The following is a 25,026-nucleotide window of genomic DNA, read 5'->3' as shown; positions in this document are numbered from 1 at the left end:
AATTAATAAATAAATGTATATGATGAGAGAATTAGTAGTGAATGGTGAATCGATTACCATAACATGAATAGTTATTGAAATATTAGAATGTCTGTTATTTGATATTTCCGAACTTAAGGCTCAGAAGCCTTAATTTTTAGTTCATTTTCATGTATTTTTTTATGGAATTGCTTTTTAATTGTAACTAACACCACGTTTACATTGAAACTTTTAAGATCTGGATTTAACTAAATCCAAAAACAAATCCTATTCGTTTAAAGTACGTTTACATTGGCCACTTATACCATGTTTCCACTTGGAGCAAATGTAGATTTGCGACGAGATTTCGGAAATCTCGTGTTTTACAACGAGGTTTCCCATAAATTTTCAATTTGAGCAAATCTACTTATTTGAGGAGATTTGCAGCAAATCTCCTTCCAAATTCAAATGCAACACTGCGTTTGCATTGAATACCGATTATTATTGGAATTTTTGGGCAACACTTTTTCTTAACATTTGACAATTTCTTATTGAAATTATAAAATGTGGAAGTAATTTAAAAAAATCGTTTCATTAACAGAATTGCTGACCGCAATGTATATGCTGAACACAATCAAAATGCTAATCACAATAAAAACGGTGTCAAAAACGTCACTGTTGACAAATAAAAACCTGCATAAACCGTAGTGGAGGCGGGTTTTGGAGAATATCTCAAATCAAGTGGATTTGGGCTCTAGTGGACACATGCTTTTAATCCGGATTTATAACCATTTCGAGATTTAAATGCAAAATCCTGTGTTTTTTGCAGGTTTTACAATACAAATATCAATCCCATTTTTGCAGGATTTATTTTTAAATCCCAAAATAAACCCGATTTTACCCAAAATATGCAACTGTTCTCAAAAATTGAGTTGAATATGTGTGATATGTATATTCATGTATATTTGTGTATATCACTTAAATCCCCAAAAACGAATTGTAAACGGACAGGATGTGTTTTTGGATTTAGTTAAATCCAGATCATAAAAATTTCAATGTAAACGTGCTATAACACTTTATACACAATACACAAAAATACATGAATATGCATATCACACACATCCAACACAATTTTTGAGAACAGTTGTATATTTTGGTACTTTTATCGATTATACAGCACTGAAACCGGTTTTTTTTTTTTGGAATTTAAAAACAAATCCTGCAAAAAATCGCAGTATTTATACCCCGTTTACACTGCTCATTAAATCTGGATTTAAGGCTCTCGTCAGCTGATTTCATAAAGGAAAAACAGATGATCTAGCCATTAAATCTGAATTTAAAGAGCAGTGTAAATGGGGTTTTGGCACTTAAATCTCGAAAGGCCATAAATCCCGTTTTAGTGGCCAATGTAAACTTACTTTAATGGTTATAAAAGTAGTCTATTATTTCCAGAAGCTTCTGTTTTTATTTTGCTTAAAAGAAATAACGTAAAAATTAAATAAAAGTACGTGTTGTTATATGTATAAAAAACTTGTTTCCTTTAAAGGACATATAAAAGGTCTTATTTTTGTTACAAACAACTTGCGATTATCATGTCAAATCTTTCAAAATCAAAACCCTGTGGTAAAAAACTTCTTTTGTTTTGTTTCATACCTTTTGTAAAGAAAAGTTATGAAATGTTTACAAGTTTTTCACATGATAACGACTAAAGAAAAGTGAAACCGAAAACAGACCAAATGGTTAATCGATTTCAGACTAAAGTTACCATTCACTATACCGAGATTTCTTTCTTTAAATTATGAAGAAACGAAATGTTTTCACAAATTGAAAACTATCACAGTATCTGTATGCGAAAGTTTTGTTTAATCGTGTCACTTTGTTAGTACTAGAATTTCAATCACTTCACAATATCCTACAAAATCATAAATACAACGTAGGACAGAATAGCATAGAAAAGTCAATTTTTATATTAAAGCCTTTGTCTATAAATTCTTCGAATTTTATATATTTTTCTAAATTTTAATACAGTTATTAATTTATTTTATTCAAATCTTCGAACTTATATGTGGTACCTAATAAAAGAACGTACCCTGTGTTGTGTATTAAAATTATTAAAATTTTTGAGTATAGGATATATCCTATAATAAATTAAAATTTTTGGAAAGAATTTGAATGATTAAATTAAATTAAAATAAGTTATTAAAATTGACTGATTCTATTGCAACTGCTTAGGACCATTTTCTCAATGTACGGTTTAAGTTTATAACGTCGTTTTAATTCGTTTATGCATGGATGTCGATTAGAGCTGGCAAAGATATTCGATATTTTTAATAACAAATATCGATAGTATCGATACTATCGTTGATTTCCCATCCCCTTTATTTCAAACGAAAATGAGAAGTAAAAATCAAGAGATCGATTTATATAGAAGCAATATCAATGCACAGACCAAAACAAACCAAATTTGATAAAGTTAGTTGGAAATCATTGTACAAAATGTTAGCCCAATCAGAAAAAAATGCGCCCTCTATAGGCGCAATGTATATTATAGGATACATTCAGTATTGGATAGCATATTTTTGTTGAATTTGGTAAAAAATCTAACTTTGTCGATAGTATCGATAGGAAAACTACCAATCGATATTCAGATAAAGAAACAAAAAATTATCGATAGTGGCATTGACATTTTACCAGCTCTAGTTTCGATCTCTTTATTTTAAGGAAAACCACAAAAGGCTGGAAGTTTTAATTAATAGTTGTAAGATTAATGGGCCGATTTTGACTTGCGTTGCCATGAGATAAAACTATGAAAAAAATTAGTATTAAGTTGAAAATTTTTCCAAAACAGGTGTATCGAAATATGGTCCGATTTGGACCAGATTCAGCACGAACATTGAGTGGTATTATGAGTACAAGTCATTGTTCAGTTTTGTAGAACAAAATATTGGTATTTTTGGTAGCTATATCCAAAATTTAAACCGATCTGAACCACACACGACACGGATGTTGAAAAGCCAAACACAACTCACTGTCCCAAATTTTGGCCAAATCGGACAATAATAATCTTTTATTGGCCCAAGACTTTAAATCGAGGGATGGGTCTATATGGCAACTATATCTAAATCTGGACCGATCTGGGCCAAATTGCAGAAAGATGTTTAGGGGCCTAACTCAACTCACTGTCCCAAATTTCGGAGACATCGGACAATAAATGTGCCTTTCATGGGCCCAAAACATTAAATCGAGAGATCGGTCTATATCGCAGCTATATCCAAACCTGGACTGATCTAGGCCAAATTGAAGAAGGATGTCGCGGGGCCTAACACAACTCACTATCCCAAATGTTGGCAAAATCGGACAATAAATGCGTCTTTTATGGGCTCAAGACCTTAAATCGAGAGATCGGTCTATATGGCAGCTATATCTAAATCTGGAGCGATCTGGGCCAGATTGAAGAAGGATGTCCAGGGGCCTAACACAACTCACTGTCCCAAAACTTGGCAAAATCGGACAATAAATGCTCTTTTTATGGATCCAAAACCTTAAATCGAGAGATCGGTCTATATGGCAGCTATATCCAAATCTGGAGCGATCGGGGCCAAATTGAAGAAGGATTTCGACTGGCCTAACACAGCTCACCGTCCCAAATTTCAGCAAAATCGGATATAAAATGTGCCTTTTATGGTCCTAAGACCCTAAATCGGAGGATCGGTTTATATGGGGGCTATATCAAGATATAATCCGATATAGCCCATCTTCGAGCTTAACCTGCTTATGGATCAAAAAGAAATCTGTGCAAAGTTCCAGTTCAATATCTCCATTTTTGAAGACTGTAGCGTGATTTCAACAGGTAGACGGATGGACATAACTAGATCGCTATATCAGCTATATCAGGCACAGTTGTCGGGTGTGATACCAAAATACCACGTGCAAAATTTGCCAGAAGCTCAAGAAATCAAGATCTAAGATCGATTTATAAGGCAGCTATATCAAAACATGGACTGATTTGACCATTTATAATCTCAACCGACCTACACTAATAAGAAGTATTTGTAAAAAAATTACAAGAGCCTAGCTTTACTCCTTCGAAAGTTAGAATGGTTTCGACAGACAGACGGACGGACATGGCTAGATCGACTTAAAATGTCATGACGATCAAGAACATATATAATTTATGGGGTCTTAGATGCATATTTCGAGGTGTTACAAACGGAATGACGAAATAAGTATACCCCCATCCTATGGTGGAGGGTATAACAACCACAATAACTAATTATGATCGAGTTTCGCATTTTTTGAATGATGCCATCCGTTATCGCTTAATTCTATAAACTATAAACTTGAAATAGAAGTATGCGAGTTTTTGCCCAGAGCAATTTATCTATCGTAGACAAACGATTTACGTCTATTTTCAAGAAATTAGGTGGAAATATCCTATTTGATTCCTTTCCCAAAATGATAACTTTTTTGCAAATTTTGTTCGTAAGCCATCAACCAACTGGTATTTTAAGAAAGGAATTAAACTTAAAACAACTTCTGGATCGATAATAGATGCGATAATTAGGTTCCTGTGTTGCCATATTTGAAACATTTTATGAAACAAAAGACCAGGATTAACATAACATTAACATAAAGCAATGGACATATTAAGGTTTACAAGCAGAGACTTTAATCGAACATTGAGAAAATGACCCTCGAAATGTTAAAGAAACTCATGTTTGCTGAAACTTTAATCGAACATTGAGAAAATGACCCTTGAAATGTTAAGGAAACTCATGTTTGCTGAAACTTTAATCGAACATTGAGAAAATGACCATTGAAATGTTAAAGAAACTTATGTTTGCTGTATTTTATTTTAGTTGTTTTAGTACTACATTTTATTTTAGTACCATATATAGCAAATCACGATTAATCGATTCTTATTATCTGTTATCGCATGATATCGATAACTTACCAGTACAACTTTGCACTGATATTTTATCCAGAACATTGACTTGCACTGGATAGGACTAAAATAAAACACAACAATTGTATATAATATAATAATTAATAATACACCTTCATTCTTTATCGATTGTTTTTGTTTTGTAAAATAAAGTACATTATCGATTTAAGGACAGTTTCTTTATAACTAAGCATATTGTTATTTATGATTGAATGGGGGTATGTATGTATATAGTATGGTAAATAATGAAGCGGTAACACTCGAAACGTTAGTAAAAATCAATGCACAATAATCTGAAATGAAGTGACGCTTATTGTTTGAATGCACTTATTGTTTAAAATTTATAAAAATACGATTGAAAATAAATTTCTCAATGGGATGAGGAGATACATGGTTGGCATTCGACAGCCTATTTTAAATTAGCCTATTATTGTTGCTGTAGTGGATTTTATGGACTAAGGTTTAGTTTTTAAATGTCTTGCATGAAAATTGCGAAATGTTCTCATAAACGACACAAGAAAACCATTCTCATTTAGATGTTCACCTACACGCTGCCATACCATTAAGGTAAGCGAGGTGGCAGCAGCACTTGTAGAGGCGCCTGAGGGGCTTAAGGACATATGATTTGATGAAGATTTTAGTGGTAAGGAAATTTTGTGATTTGCTGTAGCAGCGTTGGCGTTCTCATAATGCTTATGATGGTGATGCAGATGATGGTAATGATTTGTAGGCAGTGGAGAAATGATTTTAATGCGTCGTTTTAGTAAATATCAGTTGATGAATGACATGTAATTGGTGAAGATCACATAGTTTTCTACTAACCGCGCACATAACTCTTGCCGCACCGTGGCTGTGAATTTATTTGCTACCACCAATGCTGTAGTTGAGCCAAATACGAAATTATAAAGGAATACAATTTGGAAATTTCCCAGCCATTCTATGGCGCCAAAATCGCCCAATAGATCGAAATTTGTTATACCTGTAAAGAAAATTGAAACAAAAGGAAACCATTAATAGATGATTTTTTTTATATAAAAAATAATTATTTATTGCATTTAAATAAAATAGTCTGATGATTAGAGTTTAACCACATTTTCAAAGAAAACCAATTTTGTCTGTTTGCTTTTTATACCCACCACCGAAGGATGGGGGTATATTCATTTTGTCATTCCGTTTGCAATACATCGAAATATCCATTTCCGACCCTATAAAGTATATATATTCTTGATCAGCGTAAAAATCTAAGACGATCTAGCCATGTCCGTCCGTCTGTCTGTTGAAATCACGCTACAGTCTTTAAAAATAGAGATATTGAGCTGAAATTTTGCACAGATTCTTTTTTTGTCCATAAGCAAGTTAAGTTCGAAGATGGGCTATATCGGACTATATCATGATATAGCCCCCATATAGACCGATCCGCCGATTTAGGGTCTAAGGCCCATAAAAGCCACATTCATTATCCGATTTTGTTGAAATTTGGGACAGTGAGTTGTGTTAGGCCCTTCGACATCCTTTGTCAATTTGGCTCAGATCGGTCCAGATTTGGATATAGCTGCCATATAGACAGATCCTCCGATTTAGGGTCTAAGGCCCATAAAAGCCACATTTATGGTCCGATTTCGCTGAAATTTGGGAGAGTGAGTTGTCTTAGGCCCTTTGACATGTTTCTTTAATTTGGTCCAGATCGGTTCAGATTTGGATATAGCTGCCATATAGACCGATCCTCCGGTTTAGGGTCTTAGGCCCACAAAAGCCACATTTATTATCCGATTTTGATGAGTGAATTGTGTAAGGCCCCTCGACATCCTTCGTTAATTTGGCTCAGATCGGTCTAGATTTGGATATAGCTGCCATATAGATCGATCCTCCGATTTATGGTGTAAGGCCCATAATAGCCACATTCATTATCCGATTATGCTGAAATTTGGGACAGTGAGATTTGTTAGGCCCTTTGATATATTTCTTCAATTTGGTCCAGATCGGTTCAAATTTGGATATAGCTGCCATATAGACCGATTTCTTGATTTATGGTTTTGGGCCCATAAAATGCTCATTTATTGCCCGATGTCCCCGAAATTTGGAACAGTGAGTTAAGTTAAGCCCCTTGACATACTTCTGCAATATCGCACAGATCGGTCCAGATTTGGATATAGCTGCCATATAGACCGATATCTAGGTTTTAGGTTTTGGGGCCATAAAAGACGCATTTATTGTCCGATGTCGCTGAAATTTGAGACAGTGAGTTTGGTTAGGCTCTTCGACGTCCTTCTTCAATTTTGCCCAGATCGGTCCAGATTTGAATATAGCTGCCATATATACCGATCTCTGGATTTAAGGTTTAGGGCCCATAAAAGAGGCATTTATTGTTCGATTTCGCTGAAATTTGGGACAGTGCTTAGTGTTAGGCTCTTTGACATGTTTATGCAACTTGGCCCAAATCGGTCCAGATTTGGATATAGCTGCCATGTAGACCGATATCTTGATTTAAAGTCTTGGCCCCATAAAAGGCGCATTTATAATCCGATTTCACTGAAATTTGACACAGTGACTTATGTTCGGCTTTTCGACATCCGTGTCGTATATAGTTCAGATTGGTATGATGTATATGAGTATAAGGTATGAAATTTTCACCGAATTTTGATGAAAGGTGGTTTACATATATACCCGAGGTGGTGGGTATCCAAAGTTCGGCCCGGCCGAACTTAACGCCTTTTTACTTTTTTATTTTGATCTTTAAAATCTTTCGTGATTTTTCGAACATATTCCATGCTTTCTTTTCAAAGAATAGCATAGCAAAGAACTTATAAAAGTTGGGCAAGTGTGTGTTGTTATTCAAAACACTTGACTTGCATGCTGTATTGTGATATCTGATTGGTTGAATTGATTAGGTAAAAGTGGCAACCCTTTACAGTCTCAACTAAACAATTTTAAGTCCATTGTGTTACCACAGTAGCGACAGATCAAGGCTTCTGGCGGGAATCGAACTCACGACTCCTGCACTGGTAATCCAAGCACGCTACCAACTCGGCTACCGGAGCCCTACATACCCAATTTTAATAAAATCGTTAAATCAGTGGACTGAGTGTATCTCACATAAGCCATCTTGTGTTGGGTTGAAGCAGCGTCATAGGCGGACACGATAATATCTGCGCTACGGTTGTTGTTGTTGTTGTTGTTGTAGCAGTTTATTGCGTACTATCTTTCGTCTGCTTGATTCTGTTGAGTGTCAAGACCCAGGAACTCCGCGACTAAGATGGGGTGCGTCCACAGGGATCTGGGTCTGAGTCGAGTGGGTCTGGCCGGGCAGTTAAACAGGTGACGTGTATCGTGCGGTCCCTGGTTACAATCGGGACATACATCTTGCACGTCGGCATCAATCCTAGCTCTGTGGGAATTGAGGCGGCTGCATCTGCCGGAACGTAATTGAGCCAGAACCACTTTGGTTTGCCGGGGGAGGTCGATTTGTTCGGGTGCAATGGGTGGCGGTCGTTCTCCAAGGACTACATTCACCCGGTAGCCAATTAACGCGTCTGCTACCGTGTCTGCATGAATGTTGTTCAGACCCGCCTGATATGCCGCTTGATCTAGAGGTTCTCTCTTGTAGCGCTGGACCTCACGCTCTAGATCGTGTAGATCTACCTTAAGGCTTCTGGGCGGTGGGTATCTATCCACAAGATGATGATTTGGATGATTTCTGCGATAACAGCCCAAAAGGTATTGCTTAGACAGCATGTAGTTATGTCTTCGCACTGGTAGGATCTTTGTCTCCTGATGGAGGTGGTCCACATGAGAACTGAGGAGACAGCCCGTCGCAGTTCGAAGGGCGGCATTCTGACAGATCTGAATATTATTCCACTGCGTGTCACAAAGTTGACGTGACCACACTGGCGCTGCATAACTTACCACAGACCGGCCAATTGCTTTGTACGTGGTCAACAAGGTTTCTTTGCCTGCACCCCAAGTGCTGCCAGCGAGTGACTTGAGGACTTTGTTTCTACTTTTGACTTTATTGCATATTGCTGTGGCTTGTGGGGAGAAAGTGTAGGAGCTGTCAAATGTGACGCCAAGTATTTTGGGACACTTGATGGTCGGAATCATTTCTCCATCGACCATCACAGTCAGCTCAGTATTCACCTCACGCGTATTTGTAGTGAACAGTGTGGCTGAAGATTTGGTGGCGGATATGTTCTGATTTCTTGCAGCGAAATATGAGGCTCGTTGAGGTAGACGTTCAACCTATCGCAGATGTCATCAATGGGTGGGGGGCCTGATGCCATGATCGTACAATCGTCCGCATATGATACGATCTCTATGCCGTCTGGAGGAGGTGGGATGGAGGATAGGTAGAGGTTAAACAGAGCCGGAGATATCACCCCACCTTGGGGAACACCCTGTTTCACTCTACGGTGTTTTGACTTCTTATCCCTAAATTCCACAAATGACTGGCGGCCACACAGATAATTCGCGACCCAACGTTTCAGGCCTGGCTGGAGGGACGTGTTGGCGATGTCCTCAAATAATTTGGCATGGCTGACCGTGTCGAATACCTTCGACAGGTCCAGTGCTACGAGGACCGTCCTATCACATGGCCTGGACTGATTGAAGCCACGGCAAATGTGTGTGGTGATGGCATGCAAAGCTGTTGTTGTGCTGTGCAGTCTCCGAAATCCGTGTTGATGCTCGGCGAATGGAAATTCTCCTACGAGGCTCCCGATTTGGCTTCTTGAGCCATTATGAGCCCGAATTTTTATACGATTTGGCTGAAATTTAGCATGTAGTGTTTTGTTGTGATTTCTAACAACCGTGCCAAGTACGGACTAAATCGGTCTATAACTTGATATAGCTCCCACATAAACCGATCTCCCGATTGAGCTTCTTGAGCCCTTTTAAGCCGCAATTTTCGTCCGATTTGACTAAAATTCTGCATATAGTGTTCTGTTATGAATTTCAACAACTGTGCCAATTACGGTCAAAATCTGTCTATAACCAGATACAGATATTTTAGCGGAATCCATGGTGGTGGGTTCCCATGATAATAATACTACTCGGTCACCGACATTTGTCAACCCGAAACCCACACCATTAGCCCATAGCTCATTCGCGCCGTTATCATTGAATTCACCCTTCCAAAAGGCTCGCTCGAAGTCTCACTGATTTCGTAGTACAATCTGCACTAACCAGGGATTAATGGCTAGCTCGTCGGCCGTCAACCCTTGATGTCCCGGGGCCCAGTGAAGATTGGCAAACTTTTCCTTGGTTCAAAAAAGCACTTAATATCTACGTCTCCTGTGCTTTGCGGACCTCGAAAACCTCCGCCTAAAGAATTCTACACTCCCAGGAACTCATTGAAGCCTCCTGCTCCCGGCGCCACCATACAATTTAGACCTATGCGTGTACAAAGAGGGTCCGTGAAAGGGGGTAACCCAAGCCCAGAGACACCTTTCCGGAAAAACTACGTCCAAACGGTCAACGAGGAAGAACTTTTCTGGAAAATAATCCGTCGTAGCGCATATAGCATTCCATCACACCATATCTCCAACCTCCAGCAAAACAGAACAGTGCACAAAGTTTAATGAGTGACAAGTTCCTGAATTCCTCAATCTAAGGGCAATTTTCGTTGTCACACCCCCAACATATACGTACAAAGGCGTAAGTTTGAGTACGGCATCTAGCGTACCGCGGTGCCGGCGTGATTCCTATCGATTTGCAATACGAGTAGACTACATTCAGCATCCTTTTGGCCTTTTCCTCGATGTTACTTCTCCAGCTCTGGTCAAGAATCACGCCCAGGTCATAGAGCGGTAGTAGAAGCTCCACCTAATCTAGGACAGGTCTCTAATGTAATATTAAATTTGGTTGAATTTTTCTATTTTTGCCAAATTTTACATTAGGGATCGTTTCTCTCCCCTTTGGAAGATTAGTGAAAGAAATATATGAAATCAATGGCCAAATCATAATAGGCAACCATAACAAATAAATTTTCTTTCGTTTAATATTTCTATTTTTTCGATTTTTTGTAATGAAATTTAAATTTTTTTTCTGTCTTACCTATGATGCGGCTAAGCAATGGCAATGCGGAACTTAGAATCAGCACCAGAGCACAATTGACTATCAATTGTGATAGTGAAGTTTTACGGCGTTGAGGACGCACATTGCGCATAAATGGCATGGTGTAGAAGCCCACAGCAGAAGTGGCTCCCAAATAAAAAATTAGGCACACCTCAAGACCAGCACCAAATGGTCCCAGTTTGGACAAAGATGAAATGCCCAAAGTAAATTGCTAGAAAAGAAAAACAATTTATTTTAATTTCAAAAATATTAAAGCCTCGGTTTAAGACATACCCGTGTACTTAAGGGCAATGCCTTAATGCCAATCAGCAATTCCAATGTATTTTGCACCACCAGCAGTATCGTTATGCCGGTGAAGAATAACAACAACAGCATGGCCAATGGATAGACAAAATTCCTCTGGAATGCTGAGGATTTCCGCAATTTATCCAATTCTTTGCGTTCAGACTCCAATTCTCTCAGTCTTTCATTAAGTTTTGCTTGGCTGTCGTGGCCCTCACCACCCAGAGGTTTCCTCTGGATGAGATGTGACAGCGAAGCTCTTTGGATTACGTGATTGTAGTAATTACTAAAATTATAATGTTCTTGTTGCGATGAGTTGGCTTGATTAGCACTAAATGTTATGGTGCTTGCCAAATAATTGCCATTTGGCATGTCGTAGGTGCCTGCTCTGATGCTGTAATTATTGCTGCTAGAGTTGAGGCTACCATTGCCACCATTGAGAGACTCATTGATGCTGACATTTTGCAATTCCAAATTGGCCAGTTTGCGTTTGACACTGGCTTCCTCCATATGAAAAGCAATATACTCCTCGTTGACATCACGCAGCAAATGTGGCTTGACCAATACTTGACCCACCACACCAAAGAGGCGCACAAAGCCGAAGGGTGTACAAACTGAAATGATTTAAAAAAGACGAAATTAAATTAATTTAAATTTAATTGCTGTTGAAGTTTTACAGGGAAAACAATATAACTCGATTTCAGTTTTTTCCTGAACATTTCCTAATTATTAAATAAGAAAAAATTGCATTTTAATTATACATGGCTGCCATACGATTTTTATACCCACCACCACCGAAGGATGGGGATATCTTCATTTGGCATTCCGTTTGTAACATGTCGAAATATCCATTTTCGACGCTATCCTAAGATAATCTATCCATGTCCGTCCGTCTGTGTGTGGTAATCACGCTACAGTCTTTAACAAGTAAAAGCGTGCTAAGTTCGGCCGGGCCGAATCTTATATATCCTCCACCATGGATCAAAATTGTCGAGTTCTTTTCCCGGTATCTCTGTTGTGCTGTTTCAGGCTATAGAGGATGCTGTTTCAGGCTATAGACCGATTCAGATCATATTTGACACATATGTTGAAGGTCATTGGAGAAAACGTTGCAAAAAGCAACGTTTTCTCCAACTCGTTTTCTCCAACTCTCCAACTCGGATAGTAATTGCGCCCTCTAGAGGCTCAAGAAAACAAGATCCCAAATCGGTTTATATGACAGCTATATCAGATTATGTACCGATTTGCGCCATACTAAACACAGTTTTCTGGAAGTCATAACAAAACACCTCATGCAAAATTTCAGCCAAATCGAATAGGAATTGCGCCCTCTAGAGGCTCAAGAAGTAAAATAGGGAGATCGGTTTATATGGGAGCTGTATCAGGCTATAGACCGATTTTAACCGCATTTGACACGTTGGAGGTTATTGGAGAAGCCGTTGTTCAAAATTTCAGCCATATTGGATAATAATTACGCCTTTTAGAGGCTCAAGAAGTCAAGATCCCAGATCGGGTTTCATGACAGCTATATCAGTTTATGGACCGATTTGAACCATACTTAGCACAGTTGTTAGAAGTCATACTGAAACACGCCATGCCAAATTTCAGCCAAATCGAATAACAATTGCGCCCTCTAGAGGCTCAAGAAGTCAAGACCCAAGATCGGTTTATATGGCAGCTATATCAAAACATGGACCGATATGGCCCATTTACAATCCCAACCGACCTACACTAATAAGAAATATTCTTGCAAAATTTCAAGCGGCTAGCTTTACTCCTTCGAAAGTTAGCTTGCTTTCAACAGACTGACGGACGGACATGGCTAGATCGACAAAAAATTTCATGTCGATCAATAATATATATACTTTATGGGGTCTTAGACGAATATTTCGAGGACTTACAAACAGAATGACGAAATTAATATACCCCCATCCTATGGTGGAGGTTATAAAAACGAAGATATTAAACAAAAACTTGGTGTAGAAACTCCCACTTATTATCCGCTTAAGTTTGTCGTTGTGTGATGTGTTGTGCCATTCGTCGTCCGTGCGGAGTATGGTTCCGATCAGACCCGACCTAAAGTCTTTCACCCATAAATTCCGAATTTATGACCCGATTTTGCTTAAATTGAGTGAGATGAGTTGTATTACAACTACATATTTGGATATAGCTGTCATATTTACTGATCTTCGATTTACGGTACTGAACCCACATAAGGCCCATTTATTACACCATTTCGCTGAATTTTGAAATAGGGAGCTACGTTAGAACCCCGACATCCATGCTGCGTTTGGCCTAGGTTAGGTTAGTTTAGATAAGAGTGGCAGCCCTTTACAGACTCACTTAGACAGTTTTAGGTCCATTGTGATACCACAGTAGCGACAGACGAAGGCTTCTGGCGAGAATCGGACCCACGACATCTGCACTGGTAACCCAAGCACGCTACCAACTCGGCTACTGGGGCGCCCACTGCGTTTGACCTAGCTTGGCCAATATTTCGATATAGCTGCTACGAGTTTAAAGTTGGCGCAATTTCAACGTATATCGGCGAAATGTGGTTATTATATATACACATGAGGTTTTTTATTTTTCAATTTTCATCCTTAATTTTCTTGCTAGGTACTGTTACGAGTAAATATCCAGATCTAAGAACTCTACAACTTGAGTGAAGGAAACTATGAAAGTACTCAGAAACAAGTTGAAAAATTGGTCGGGTACTCGCCAAATATGACTATGGTCATGTGATCCCTTCTACCGGGGTTTAAGAGTAGACCACAGCTTGCCGATACCGTTGCTTCAGTAACAGTGCTTGAAGTGCTCTACCCATAAATTCCACTCATGCTCATTAACCAGCCTATTTCCGATTGAGTTCTCTTATTTTCGGGTCCGCAGAATCGAAACAACGAATCCATCAGGATATTCGACTGACTGATATAAAGCGAGGTGCCTCTGCGTTAATGTTGTTGTTGTTGTAGCAGAGTGTTGTACACTGAAGCGGCAGTCCTTGCCGATGAAGGAATCCACTGGGACAATCCGGTACGTACATCCGGCTGCCATGGGATTGATCTGCGTTAATGATGTCTCGGAATTTCTTCTCAGTGACATTTGCATTTGAGAGAGGCGGCAGACCCGTTGCGCATTTTTTCACTATCTTCATTTATCTGAGCCCTATATTGGCATGGTCAGGAAATAAGTCCTGTTTGGGGGTGCTGATACGGCCTTTCAGATATTTCGCCCCAATGTGGAAATCATATTGGTGCTCTACTCCCAAATACCTTTTATTGTTATAGTCGGTAAATATGTCCGGTATGGGGGTATTATTGGGGGTGAAGCGGACCCTCATATATCAGATTCATGCTCTAGTATCAAATACCTTTCATTTGAGTCCAATATTTTTATTATGTGTCTATATGTCCATTTGGCGGGCTTTGAGATGGGGCGCCCCCCTAGATATCCCACCCTAAATAAATTTTTGTTTTTGAGTTATTATAAACAAACCAAATTTCCGTTAGATCGACCCAACCATCTCCAAGGGCAGGATCCGCCCATTAAAGTTTGGATGACACTTGGCCACAAATATGAACCCCTTTTTGCCATAGTCCACAAATATGTCCAGTTTGAGGGGGCGGCCACCCACGCGCTTAGCTATGAAAAAAATATAAGCATGGTGCTCTAATGTCAAATTCCTTTTATTTGAGCCCCAATTGCCATTGGTTTGTAGGGTGTATATATGGTCAGACAACCCCCAAACACTTGGCCTCAAATTTGGAGTTCACATTCGTTTTCTACTTTAAAATACCTATTATTTGAACCCCTTATTTGTGAGGTACAGTGTCATGTAAAACTTCTCTTCAAAGAGGTGTCGCACTGCGGAACGTCTTTCGGACTCGGCTATAAAAAGGAGGCCTCTTATCATTGAGCTTAAATTTAAATCGGACTGTACTCATTGATATGTGAGAAGTTTGCTCCTGTTCCTTAGTGGAATGTTCATGGGCAAAATTTGCAATTTTGTCTTCTGTAAAATACCTATTATTTGAGCCCCTTATTGCCATAAAAGGCAAACATAGCCGGTTTTCAAGGAGTTTAGGTGGCGTACCCTGAAATAATATCACCATCGTGCAAGAGCACGATTTTGTTTGATCCCCATAATGTCAAGCATTTTGAAGGTGGCTATCAAGATATTCAGGGCTACGGGTCTCGTTCAGATCCACACTTATTAAGGTCTTTCTGTATCTATTCCAATTTGAGGGCATAAAGTGTACTCCATTACCAAAAACCTTTTATTGATGTCCTTTTCTATTCTGACCGGCCTTCACACATTATTTCTAATTTCTTTTCTTTGGGTAGGATGTGGTGAGGGCGATTGTCCTCTAACAAGTCTTTTTATTTGAGTACATTCTCGGTCGTCCTACATGACAGTGTTTTTTTTAATTGGGAGGAGAGGGTCAGTCCCCCCGACCCAAAAGATAATTTTTTGAGTTCTTTATTGTCGCGATTAACGTGTCCGGCTGAATGGCAGGACCTGACTTATATCAACATTAGATTTAAACTCTATTGTCGTAGACACATTATCCCGATCAAACTGCACGTCTTATTGAATGGGTTTTATTATTTTAAATTTTTATATCAGCTTTTTATTCTACTTTTAAATATCTTTCATTTGTTATCCATACTACCCCAATCGGTGAATAGGTCCTGCTGGGGTTTTTTTGTGGTGGGGAGGCCCCACAAACACCAACGAATAAATTTTTTAGGGGGTGGAGACCACCCCCGACGCGTGGGTTGACATTTTTATGCCAATTTCGTACTCATCTCTTTAATACCTTTGATTTGGTCCCCCCAGGTTATTTGATCCTGAAATTTTATACAAATTTCGTGTTTTTGGGATAGGATAGTGGCAGTCTGCCATCAGAATCACTTAGACGTTTTTGTCCATTGTGATACCACAGGAACAGAAGAAGGAAGATGCCTTGTAGTTCCTACCGTTGAACCCTCCAGATCAATTTAAAAAGCCCGATATCTTGCGAATGTTCACATCCGCTAAATCAGGCAGGTTCTCAAAGAAATAAAAACCTAAAGTGGTACTCCTTCTAACTGCTAATGCGGGACACACACTCACAGAAGGTGTTCTATAGTCTCTTCATCTTCGATGTCCTCACAGCTTCTGCAAAAGTCGTTGCTGGCAACCTTCAGTCTGTCAGCATTTTTTCCGATTAGACAGTGACCTGTCATGACGGACATAATGGCTGAGACGTCTGTTCTAGCCAATGACAGCAAAGTAGTAGATCTCTTCAAGTCTAGATGAGGCCACATAGTTTTGGAATGCTCACAGCCCCCTCTTTGTGACAATCTATCATTCGTTGTCCTTCGGGCCTAGTCCTGAAAACTTAGTTTACATGTCGCTAAAGGCATACCCACAGATTCCAGCATCTCTGCAATGTGTAGGGTAGTTTCTAGTCTCGCAAGCTCGTCCATTTGACAATTTTGAACTGTTCAGCCATCTCGTTCAATGATCTGCGACAGTCGCGGGCGGTTTTGTGTTCAGAAATACTTTCTCCAGGTATTTAATGGCTGCCGGGCTGTCTGAGAAGATATTTAAGCCAATCGTCGTAATGACATTATATCTTAGCCATTCCCCCACTTCCTTAATTGCAAGGATGTCCGCTTGATACACCCTGCAGTGGTCGGGTAACTTTTTCGATATGACCAGTTCTAGATCTTTAGAGTACACCCCAAAACCCACCTGGTCGGCTCAGGTAGGGTGTAATCCACACTGCCTGGAACACCGGATATTGTAGAAAGCATAACATAGTGTCCGTAGCCGTCACATGAGAAAGCTCCCTTAACCTCATAGCAGTGGTCGCTGCAATTTGGGTAGCCACAATGTCCAGAGGCATAAGATGTAGTATTAAATTCAGTGCATCAGATAGTGTCGTTCTCAGTGTGGCTGTGATGCACAAACAAGCCATCCTTTGGATCCGGTTAAGTATTGAGCAGTAGGTGGACTTTTGAAGCGCCATCCACCAGACCACAACACCATATAGCATTATAGTTCTGACAACTGCAGTATATACTCAATGCATGACACGCGGTCTAAACCCCAACTTTTGACAATGGCTTTCTTGCAGGTGTATAGGGCAAGAGTTACCTTTATTGCCCTTTTCAAAATGTTAGATTTGAAGTTCAATTTCCTGTCCAGCAACACACGCAGGCATTTTGAGCTTTCTGTTAATGGAATATTCTCTCCTTCCAAGGAGGCAGGTTCCACTGTAGGCAACTTGTATCTCGTGCTGAAAAGAACTACTTCTGTCTTGCACGGATTTATACATAGACCACTTTCGCTAGCCCACTTTGCTTTTGCACGTAGAGCTTCCTGAAGTATATCTCTTAGAGTGTAGGGAAACTTTCACCTAACCGCAACTGCCACGTCATGGCGAATCGATTTTTTTCGCTCTGACATATCAAATGTTGACATATCAAGTTCTCATATAAAGTTGCTTCGTTGTAGCAATTCGCCGATGCGAAAACCTTATAAATACGCCTTGCTTCAAAATAAATAATTTATAAATTGTAATTGCTGCTGTTATGGTTTTTAAACTTAGGGTACATAATGGCGCATCTAGGAACCTCATTCGCCATAAGTTTCACTCAGGGAACTTAGGTCTATTGTGTCGCCCCCGAAAGATTCAAAAAGCGCAGAGGAACACTGATAACATTTACGTCAATACAATGCCAGACATTAAAATGAAGAAGATTAGGAGCCAACATGCATGAAAAAACGGCCAGGAGGTCTGGAGAAGCTCCCTCCAATATGCAATTAGAAACTATAGTAGTCAAGAATGGCGAAAGGACTTTTTCATGAAGATAATTTAGACAGGAAAATAAAATTTGTGCAGCCATAATCCTGCACCTACTCTCACAATTTCAATGCAGTTTCACAATAAGTGCTCAACCGTCTATGACTCCTCCTCATCCCCACAAATGAAACTTAAACCCGCCATGTAATCAGCGCAAGATCAAAGTCCTGACATTGTAATGGCTTTTCAGGACATTCAGTAGTGAGAGCGGCAGCTCCATCACATCTAGCCGAGGTCCACTGAACATACCAAGTTATTTTGGCAGCATACTATATGCACTCTAAACGGTAGCTCGCAGCTCAGCTTCTCGTGACAGCAATGAACACCACACAGATCGGACCACAATGTTCCAGCCAGTTTTGTGGGTAAAGCCTCTGAAGCTAATTGGTATTTTGAACATATTTAAATATGTTTCCTTGACACCCAAAAATTAATAAAGTTATTTCTTCTTGTTCTGATTGGTCGAAACAAATTTGCCGAAAATTTTAAGTGTCAGGACGAATTGAATTTTCTTCGCCCTGTTTACAAATTTTGACATATCAAGTTCCCAAAAAAGATGCTTTGTTGTAGCAATTCGCCGATGCGGCCACATTATTATTGGGTTGCCCAAAAAGTAATTGCGGATTTTTTTAAAGAAAGTAAATGCATTTTTAATAAAACTTAGAATGGACTTTAATCAAATATTTAATTGCCATTTTGTTCGACAACCTTTTGCCATCTTCCTGGCAAATTTAGTATTCCACGCTCATAGAACTTCTTTTTGGCCTTTATCTGCAAAAAACTGAACCAAGTGCGATTTTATAGCCTCATCATTGCCGAAAGTTTTACCATTTAAGGAGATCTGCAAAGATCGAAATAAATGGTAGTCTGATGGTGCAAGGTCAGGGCTATATGGTGGATGCATCAAAAGTTCCCAGCCAAGCTCACTCAGTTTTTGGCGAGTGACCAAAGATGTGTGCGGTCTAGCGTTGTCCTGGTGGAATATGACACCTTTACGATTGACCAATTCTGGTCGCTTCTCCTTGATGGCTGTATTCAATTTGTCCAATTGTTGACAGTAAACATCCGAATTAATCGTTTGGTTCCTTGGAAGCAGCTCAAAATATACCACACCCTTTTAATCCCACTAAACAGACAGCATTACCTTCTTTTGGTGGATATCAGCCTTTAAAGTGGTTTGAGCTGGTTCACCATGCTTGGACCATGATCGTTTTCGACTAACGTTGTTGTAAACAATCCATTTTTCATCTCCAGTTATGATTCGTTTTAAAAACGGATCGAATTCATTGCGTTTAAGGTGCATATCACAAGCGTTGATTCGGTTTGTTAAATGAATTTCTTTCAATACATGTGGTACCCATATTAAAATTGACGCCAAACAAACAAATGTAAACAAAATTTCGCGCACTTTTTTTCTAAAGCAAGCTAAAAGTAACAGCTGATAACTGACAGAAGAAAGAATGCAATTACAGAGTCACAAGCCGTTGAAAAAATTTGTCAACGCCGACTATATACTACTATATTACCGACAATTACTTTTTGGGAACCCAATAAATACGCATTGGGCGTATTGTTGTAATATGTATCAAAGTAACTATGACAACAACAAACAATATCAAACACCTTGTTATTGCTACGAAGTTTTGTTTATTTAAGAATTTTCTGATTCAATTCAATTCAATTGAAAAAAAGTTTACATAGAGTTCCGATAAAAAACACAAAGCGCTGCGTTTGCATTATATGATTCCAAGAACTTAAATTCATCATGAATGCTGCACCGGGATTTGATGAAGATTTTTTAGAATTTGAATCTAAGGTAACGCAAGTCATGAAGTTATTGGAGGACATAAATAATGCAAATAAAAAAGAAGATGAAGACAGTCTTACCAAAAAGCCAGTGTACGTTTGAGGATTCTCATTAAAGCAAATGCCTTCCAACATACATATGCTTTCATTTTAGGCAAAAAAATCTCTTTGATGATATTGATGAAAATAATTTCATAGTAACCGTCAAAGAAAATCGCACAGTATTGAATAGAAGTGCTTTGGACAATGATGAAGTTGATACGAAGACGACAAATAATCAAATGGATAAATTTACATTCATGCAACAATTGGAAAAGGATGCAGAGGAAAGGACCAAAGCGCGTAGAGAGCGTGAGAGATTGGCGCAACATTTTAGAACGTATGTATATTTTACTCAAAACATGCATGTATGTGGTTATATCCTTATTGTCACCTCTCTACTTTCAGTTTGGGCAATGAGGCATTCCATAAAAAAAGCTATGAAAAAGCGATTAATATGTACACAAAGGCTATGGAACACATAAGGGATAGTCCAATTTTATACAATAATAGAGCCTTGGCCTATATGAAGTAGGACTTCACTTTATGAAATATTGTTGGAGACAACACCACTCATGTATGTGAAATTTTCTTGCAGATTGAAAAATTATAAACGTGGTATCATGGATTGTGATTATGTCCTAAACAAATTAGAGGAGAAAAACATTCGTAGTTGGCTATATCGTGCTGCGGCTTATAAACGTTTGGGAGATGAAAAGAATTTTGAAACTAGTATTAAGCTGGCCCGCAAAAATAATCCTAAAAAGGGCGATTTTATTGATGACTTTTTGGAGAAATTAAAAATGGAATCCATTTGAAAAACTCGAAACAAGTATAATATTAACATTAAAAAAATTAAAAATAGACTTTTTGGAGACACATAGCATGGTATACATAAAAAATACTGACAATTGAACTCTTTTTTTTAATAAAATTTTACATATAAAAATCATTTTGTGTTGCCTTCATTTCATTCATTTATTCTGAAATGGTAACTCACGTGCCCTAAACCATTAAAAAACTCTAATGGGTCGATTGTGGATTGCAACTCGACAACAGTTGCGTTGCCAGGCGACAAAACCACGAAGCAAACATTAATATGAAGTTGAAAATTTTAGTCAATTTCATTCAATATCAGTATTTCCGCTACAGTTCAGCTATTAAGAAATTTGTAAAAAAGTACGAAATTGGATACAAAAATGAAATTTCTGTAACAACTTTGACCGTTGGCAACGCAACTGATGATGGGTTGCCATCGACCCTTAAAACCTGTACATACTGTCAGCTAATTATTGAGAGCCCGGGCAGCACCCTCACTGAGACTCTCCGCTTGATACCGCTGAGTGTTCGCGGATGCAATTGCAGCTACTTCGTATGGAGCATTCCACTATCCGCAACCTTTGGACGCGCCTCGTCGCTAGCAGCTAAGCGTCTCTTGATAACAATGAACACCACACAGATCTGTGTGGTGCTCATATTGTAGTTATGCCATGCCGGGGTCAGTTGGTATAAGTTCATCTAGTAATAGGCCCAACATTTGTCACCTGTTGTCTGGTAAAAATCGCCTACTGTAAAAGAACGGGCTGCGGTTCAGCTAGTCTTATATATAAAATTCAATTTGTGTTTGTTTGTTTGTTCCGTATAGACTCAAAAACTGCTGAACCGATTACCTTATAATTTTCACAGATTGTGTAGGTTGGTCTGGAAGGAAATATAGGGTATATAATTTTATGATATCGGGAGGGGGCGGACCCTCCCCTTTACCCCAAAAGTACTACCCAAAAATAAAATTGGACCGATCGCGACAAAATGGCATTCAAATGAAAGGTATTCAATAGTAGAGTACGAATTTCATAATAAAAGTTGGGTCTAAGTACCTCGGGGGCCGCCCCAGCCCCAAAACCCCTTAAAATAGGTTTATTTGACAATCATGACAATATGGGACTCAAATGAAAGGTTTTTGGGAGTAGAATACGAATATGGTCAGGAAGTAGGAATAAGCTTTGTAATTTGTTGGTTTCGGAAGGGGGCGGACCCTCCAACGTTACCCCAAAAACACCACCCAAAATCAAAAGTGGAACAATAATGACAATATGGGACTCAAATGAAAAGTATGCGGGAGTAGATAACGAATCTGGCATACAAATTCATGTCGAAGTATAGGGGGTCACCACACCCCCCACAAAAACGCCCAAAATGGGCACATTAGCCAATCACGGATATATGGGACTCGCTTTGTTTGTTCTGTATAGACTGAAAAACGGCAGAACCGATTTTCTCGAAGTTTTCGCATATTGTGTATGTTGGTCTCGAAAGAAACATAGGCTATATATTTTTTCGGTATCGGAAGGGGGACGGACCCTCCCCTTTATGCAAAAAACACGACCCAAAATCTAAAGTGGACCAATCGGGACAATATAGGTATTAAATGAAAGGTATTGGAGAGTAGAATACGAATATGATATTAAAATTTGAGTCTAAGTACCCGTCGGACCGCCCCAACACCAAAGCATTCATTTCAATACGGGTCCAAATCAAAGGTATTCGGAAATAGATTTCGAATCTGGCATACAAACACAGATCGAAGTATAGGGGGTCACGCCACCCCTTAAAAAACGCCATTAGACCCATTATGATTATATGATACTTGGCAGAACCGATTTGTCATTTTTTTGTTATTTATTTGTTTACACCCGCACAACAAGAATATAAAACTCTTATAATTAAAGTGCGGGTAATATCTCCAATATCTTAATATCTTTTCATAGATTGTGTACGTTTGTCCGGAAGGAAACAAAGGCAATATAAGTTTTAGATATCGGGTGGAGGCGGACCCTCCTCCTTACCCCAAAAACGCGATCCATATCCGAAAATGGTCCGATGGGCACAATATGGGTATCAAATGAAAGGTATTGGAGACCAGAAAACGAATATGGTATTAAAATTTGGGTTCAACTATCCAGCGGGCCTAAATTTGATATCCATATTTGAGACGAAATGTCTGAGGTGACATTACCCTCAAGAAGAACATTACCACCAGGAACCGAGAAGTGGCAAATTTTCACACATCAATGAGTGCTTTCCGATTCAAGTTTAAACTCAATGATAAGAGACCTTTTTTAATAGCCGATTCTGAACGGCGGCCGCATTGCGACACCTCTTTGGGGAAAATTTTTTAATTGAAAACGCATGGCAACGTCGTCAACATTAAGAAGGGGTAAACACCGCTGTCCGATTTTCTCGCCAGGATTTGAACGCGTTCAGCGTCATAGCCTATAATGGCAAGAATGCGATATCCGCATTCAGGGCAAAGTGTCCCCGCCCTAAAAAGATATTAAAGAGTTAAAGAAGGCGTAGCGGAACGGGCCCGCTTCGGCTAGTATAGTATATAAAGCAGTATATAGTATAAACACAATTAACTGACACCATCCCAATCACCATCTTGTGGATAGGCATCCAACCTCATTGAGTAAAAGGGCTTCACGAGAGAACCTTTAGAACTGGTGGCGTTCAAAGCGGTCTGGTTAGCACTGACGAAGACACGGTAGCAGAAGCGGTAAAGAGCAAGCAAGTGAACACAGTCCTTGGACACCGCCACCTATATCCTGAAGAAGTAAGCCTCCCTTAGCAAACCAGAATAGTTCTGGCTTTATTGCGTTCTGGCAGATGGAGCCGCCTTAACTCCTACAGAGCAAGGATTGATACCAGCGTGTTGGATGTATGTCTCCATTGTTACCTAGGACAAAACGACACACGCTATCTCTGGACGAACCCTAACTTAGTTTCAGAGTTCTTGGATCTGGATATTTAACAAGACGCCGCAGAAGAATGAATGAAAACACAACCAACTGCTACAGCAACAACAGTTTTGGTTCAATTGCGTTCCAACACATGTAGCCGCCTCAATTCATATTGGGTTAGGATTGTGCCAAAGTGGTGGAGACGTATTCTACTTATAATCAGGAGCAACACGTCTGCTGTTTATCTGCCTACCCAATCCTACTCGCTATACAATCAGATTCCATATCCAAGTTGCAGAACACCTAGACCTGGACATTTAAGAGAATCCTCTACCAAAAAAGGATGAAGACACAAAATACTCAAGTCCATGGCAGCCGGTTGTACGTACTAGATTGACCTGATGAAGTCCTTCATCGGCAAGGACTGCCCCCTGATACAACATACAACGATACTCTGGTACAACAACATATTTTTACTACACCAACAGCACAACATACTATTACTACAACAACAATCCCATGGCAGCCGGTTGGTCGTACCGGATTGACCCGATGAAGTTCTTCATCGGCAAGGACTGCCGCCTCAGTGTACAACACACTGCTACAACAACAACAACGCAACATACTGTAACTACAACAACAACTAATCGATAATAACACTTAATAATTAATTGCCCCAAATACACATACATACACACAAAGTATTGTAATACACAAAAATAATTACTAAGAATAAAATCGAAAATGTCAACTTACGCAGCAGTAGTAGCACTCCCAAAAACGATACACATGAATACAAAAACGGCAAATGAACACTGCCTAAATCTGAAAAAGAGAATAGAAAACAAAAGTTTATCAATGTAGAGGCATCCAGTTCCAACTATGGTTAAACTGCGCACCCAGAAAAAAAATTGCATTGAAAACTAGCCAAAGGAACAAAAGCAATTTCCGGTGCAATAAATGTGAGGCCATTATCTTCATCGATATTAAAATTTACTACATACCTATAAGTAATTTGACATGTTATTGCATATAATACTTACTTAGCAGCGATAGAAATCCAATTTTCTCTGGATCCATTACGGCCGACAGCACATATGTCAAGCCCAAAACTACAAAAGCCAAAAGGCTGAATACTGTAAAGGTCTCATAGGCACGAGCTATAATTCCCTTTTTATGACCCGAAAAGCCGGTCGATTCAGTGAATAGATAGGCAAATGGCAGGAAAACGAACAGTGACAAATTGGAGAATAGAAAAACATGATTCCAAAGACCTGCAAACAAACAAAGACCACAAAATGATATCAAATCAAGTGGAACCTTAAATCAA

At 39.1% G+C, this 25,026-nt stretch overlaps 2 protein-coding genes across 2 annotated transcripts in view; one reads left to right on the top strand and one right to left on the bottom strand.

Moving 5' to 3' along the window:
• Positions 1 to 4,993: 4,993 nt before the first annotated feature.
• Positions 4,994 to 25,026, bottom strand: part of LOC106093179 (protein Lilipod) — a gene marked incomplete at its 5' end in the record, with an annotated part of 29,036 nt that continues 9,003 nt past the window's right edge. The window contains 5 exons of the mRNA XM_059370734.1: positions 4,994 to 5,882; positions 10,952 to 11,183; positions 11,246 to 11,868; positions 24,453 to 24,521; positions 24,740 to 24,970. Coding sequence (XP_059226717.1) covers positions 5,674 to 5,882; positions 10,952 to 11,183; positions 11,246 to 11,868; positions 24,453 to 24,521; positions 24,740 to 24,970 — 1,364 coding nt within the window. The remainder of the gene's footprint in view (positions 5,883 to 10,951; positions 11,184 to 11,245; positions 11,869 to 24,452; positions 24,522 to 24,739; positions 24,971 to 25,026) is intronic.
• Positions 19,793 to 20,817, top strand: LOC106093180 (tetratricopeptide repeat protein 12). The gene is made up of 4 exons (XM_013260196.2): positions 19,793 to 20,010; positions 20,072 to 20,296; positions 20,365 to 20,487; positions 20,555 to 20,817. Exons 1-4 carry the CDS (start codon positions 19,877 to 19,879, stop codon positions 20,772 to 20,774), a joined length of 702 nt encoding a protein of 233 aa, XP_013115650.2. The 5' UTR covers positions 19,793 to 19,876; the 3' UTR covers positions 20,775 to 20,817.

This window comes from Stomoxys calcitrans, unplaced genomic scaffold (assembly GCF_963082655.1).
Source record: "Stomoxys calcitrans unplaced genomic scaffold, idStoCalc2.1 SCAFFOLD_58, whole genome shotgun sequence".
NCBI lineage: Eukaryota > Metazoa > Arthropoda > Insecta > Diptera > Muscidae > Stomoxys > Stomoxys calcitrans.
Note: the sequence above shows the minus strand (reverse complement) of the source record. Positions and strands in the feature narration are given on the sequence as shown.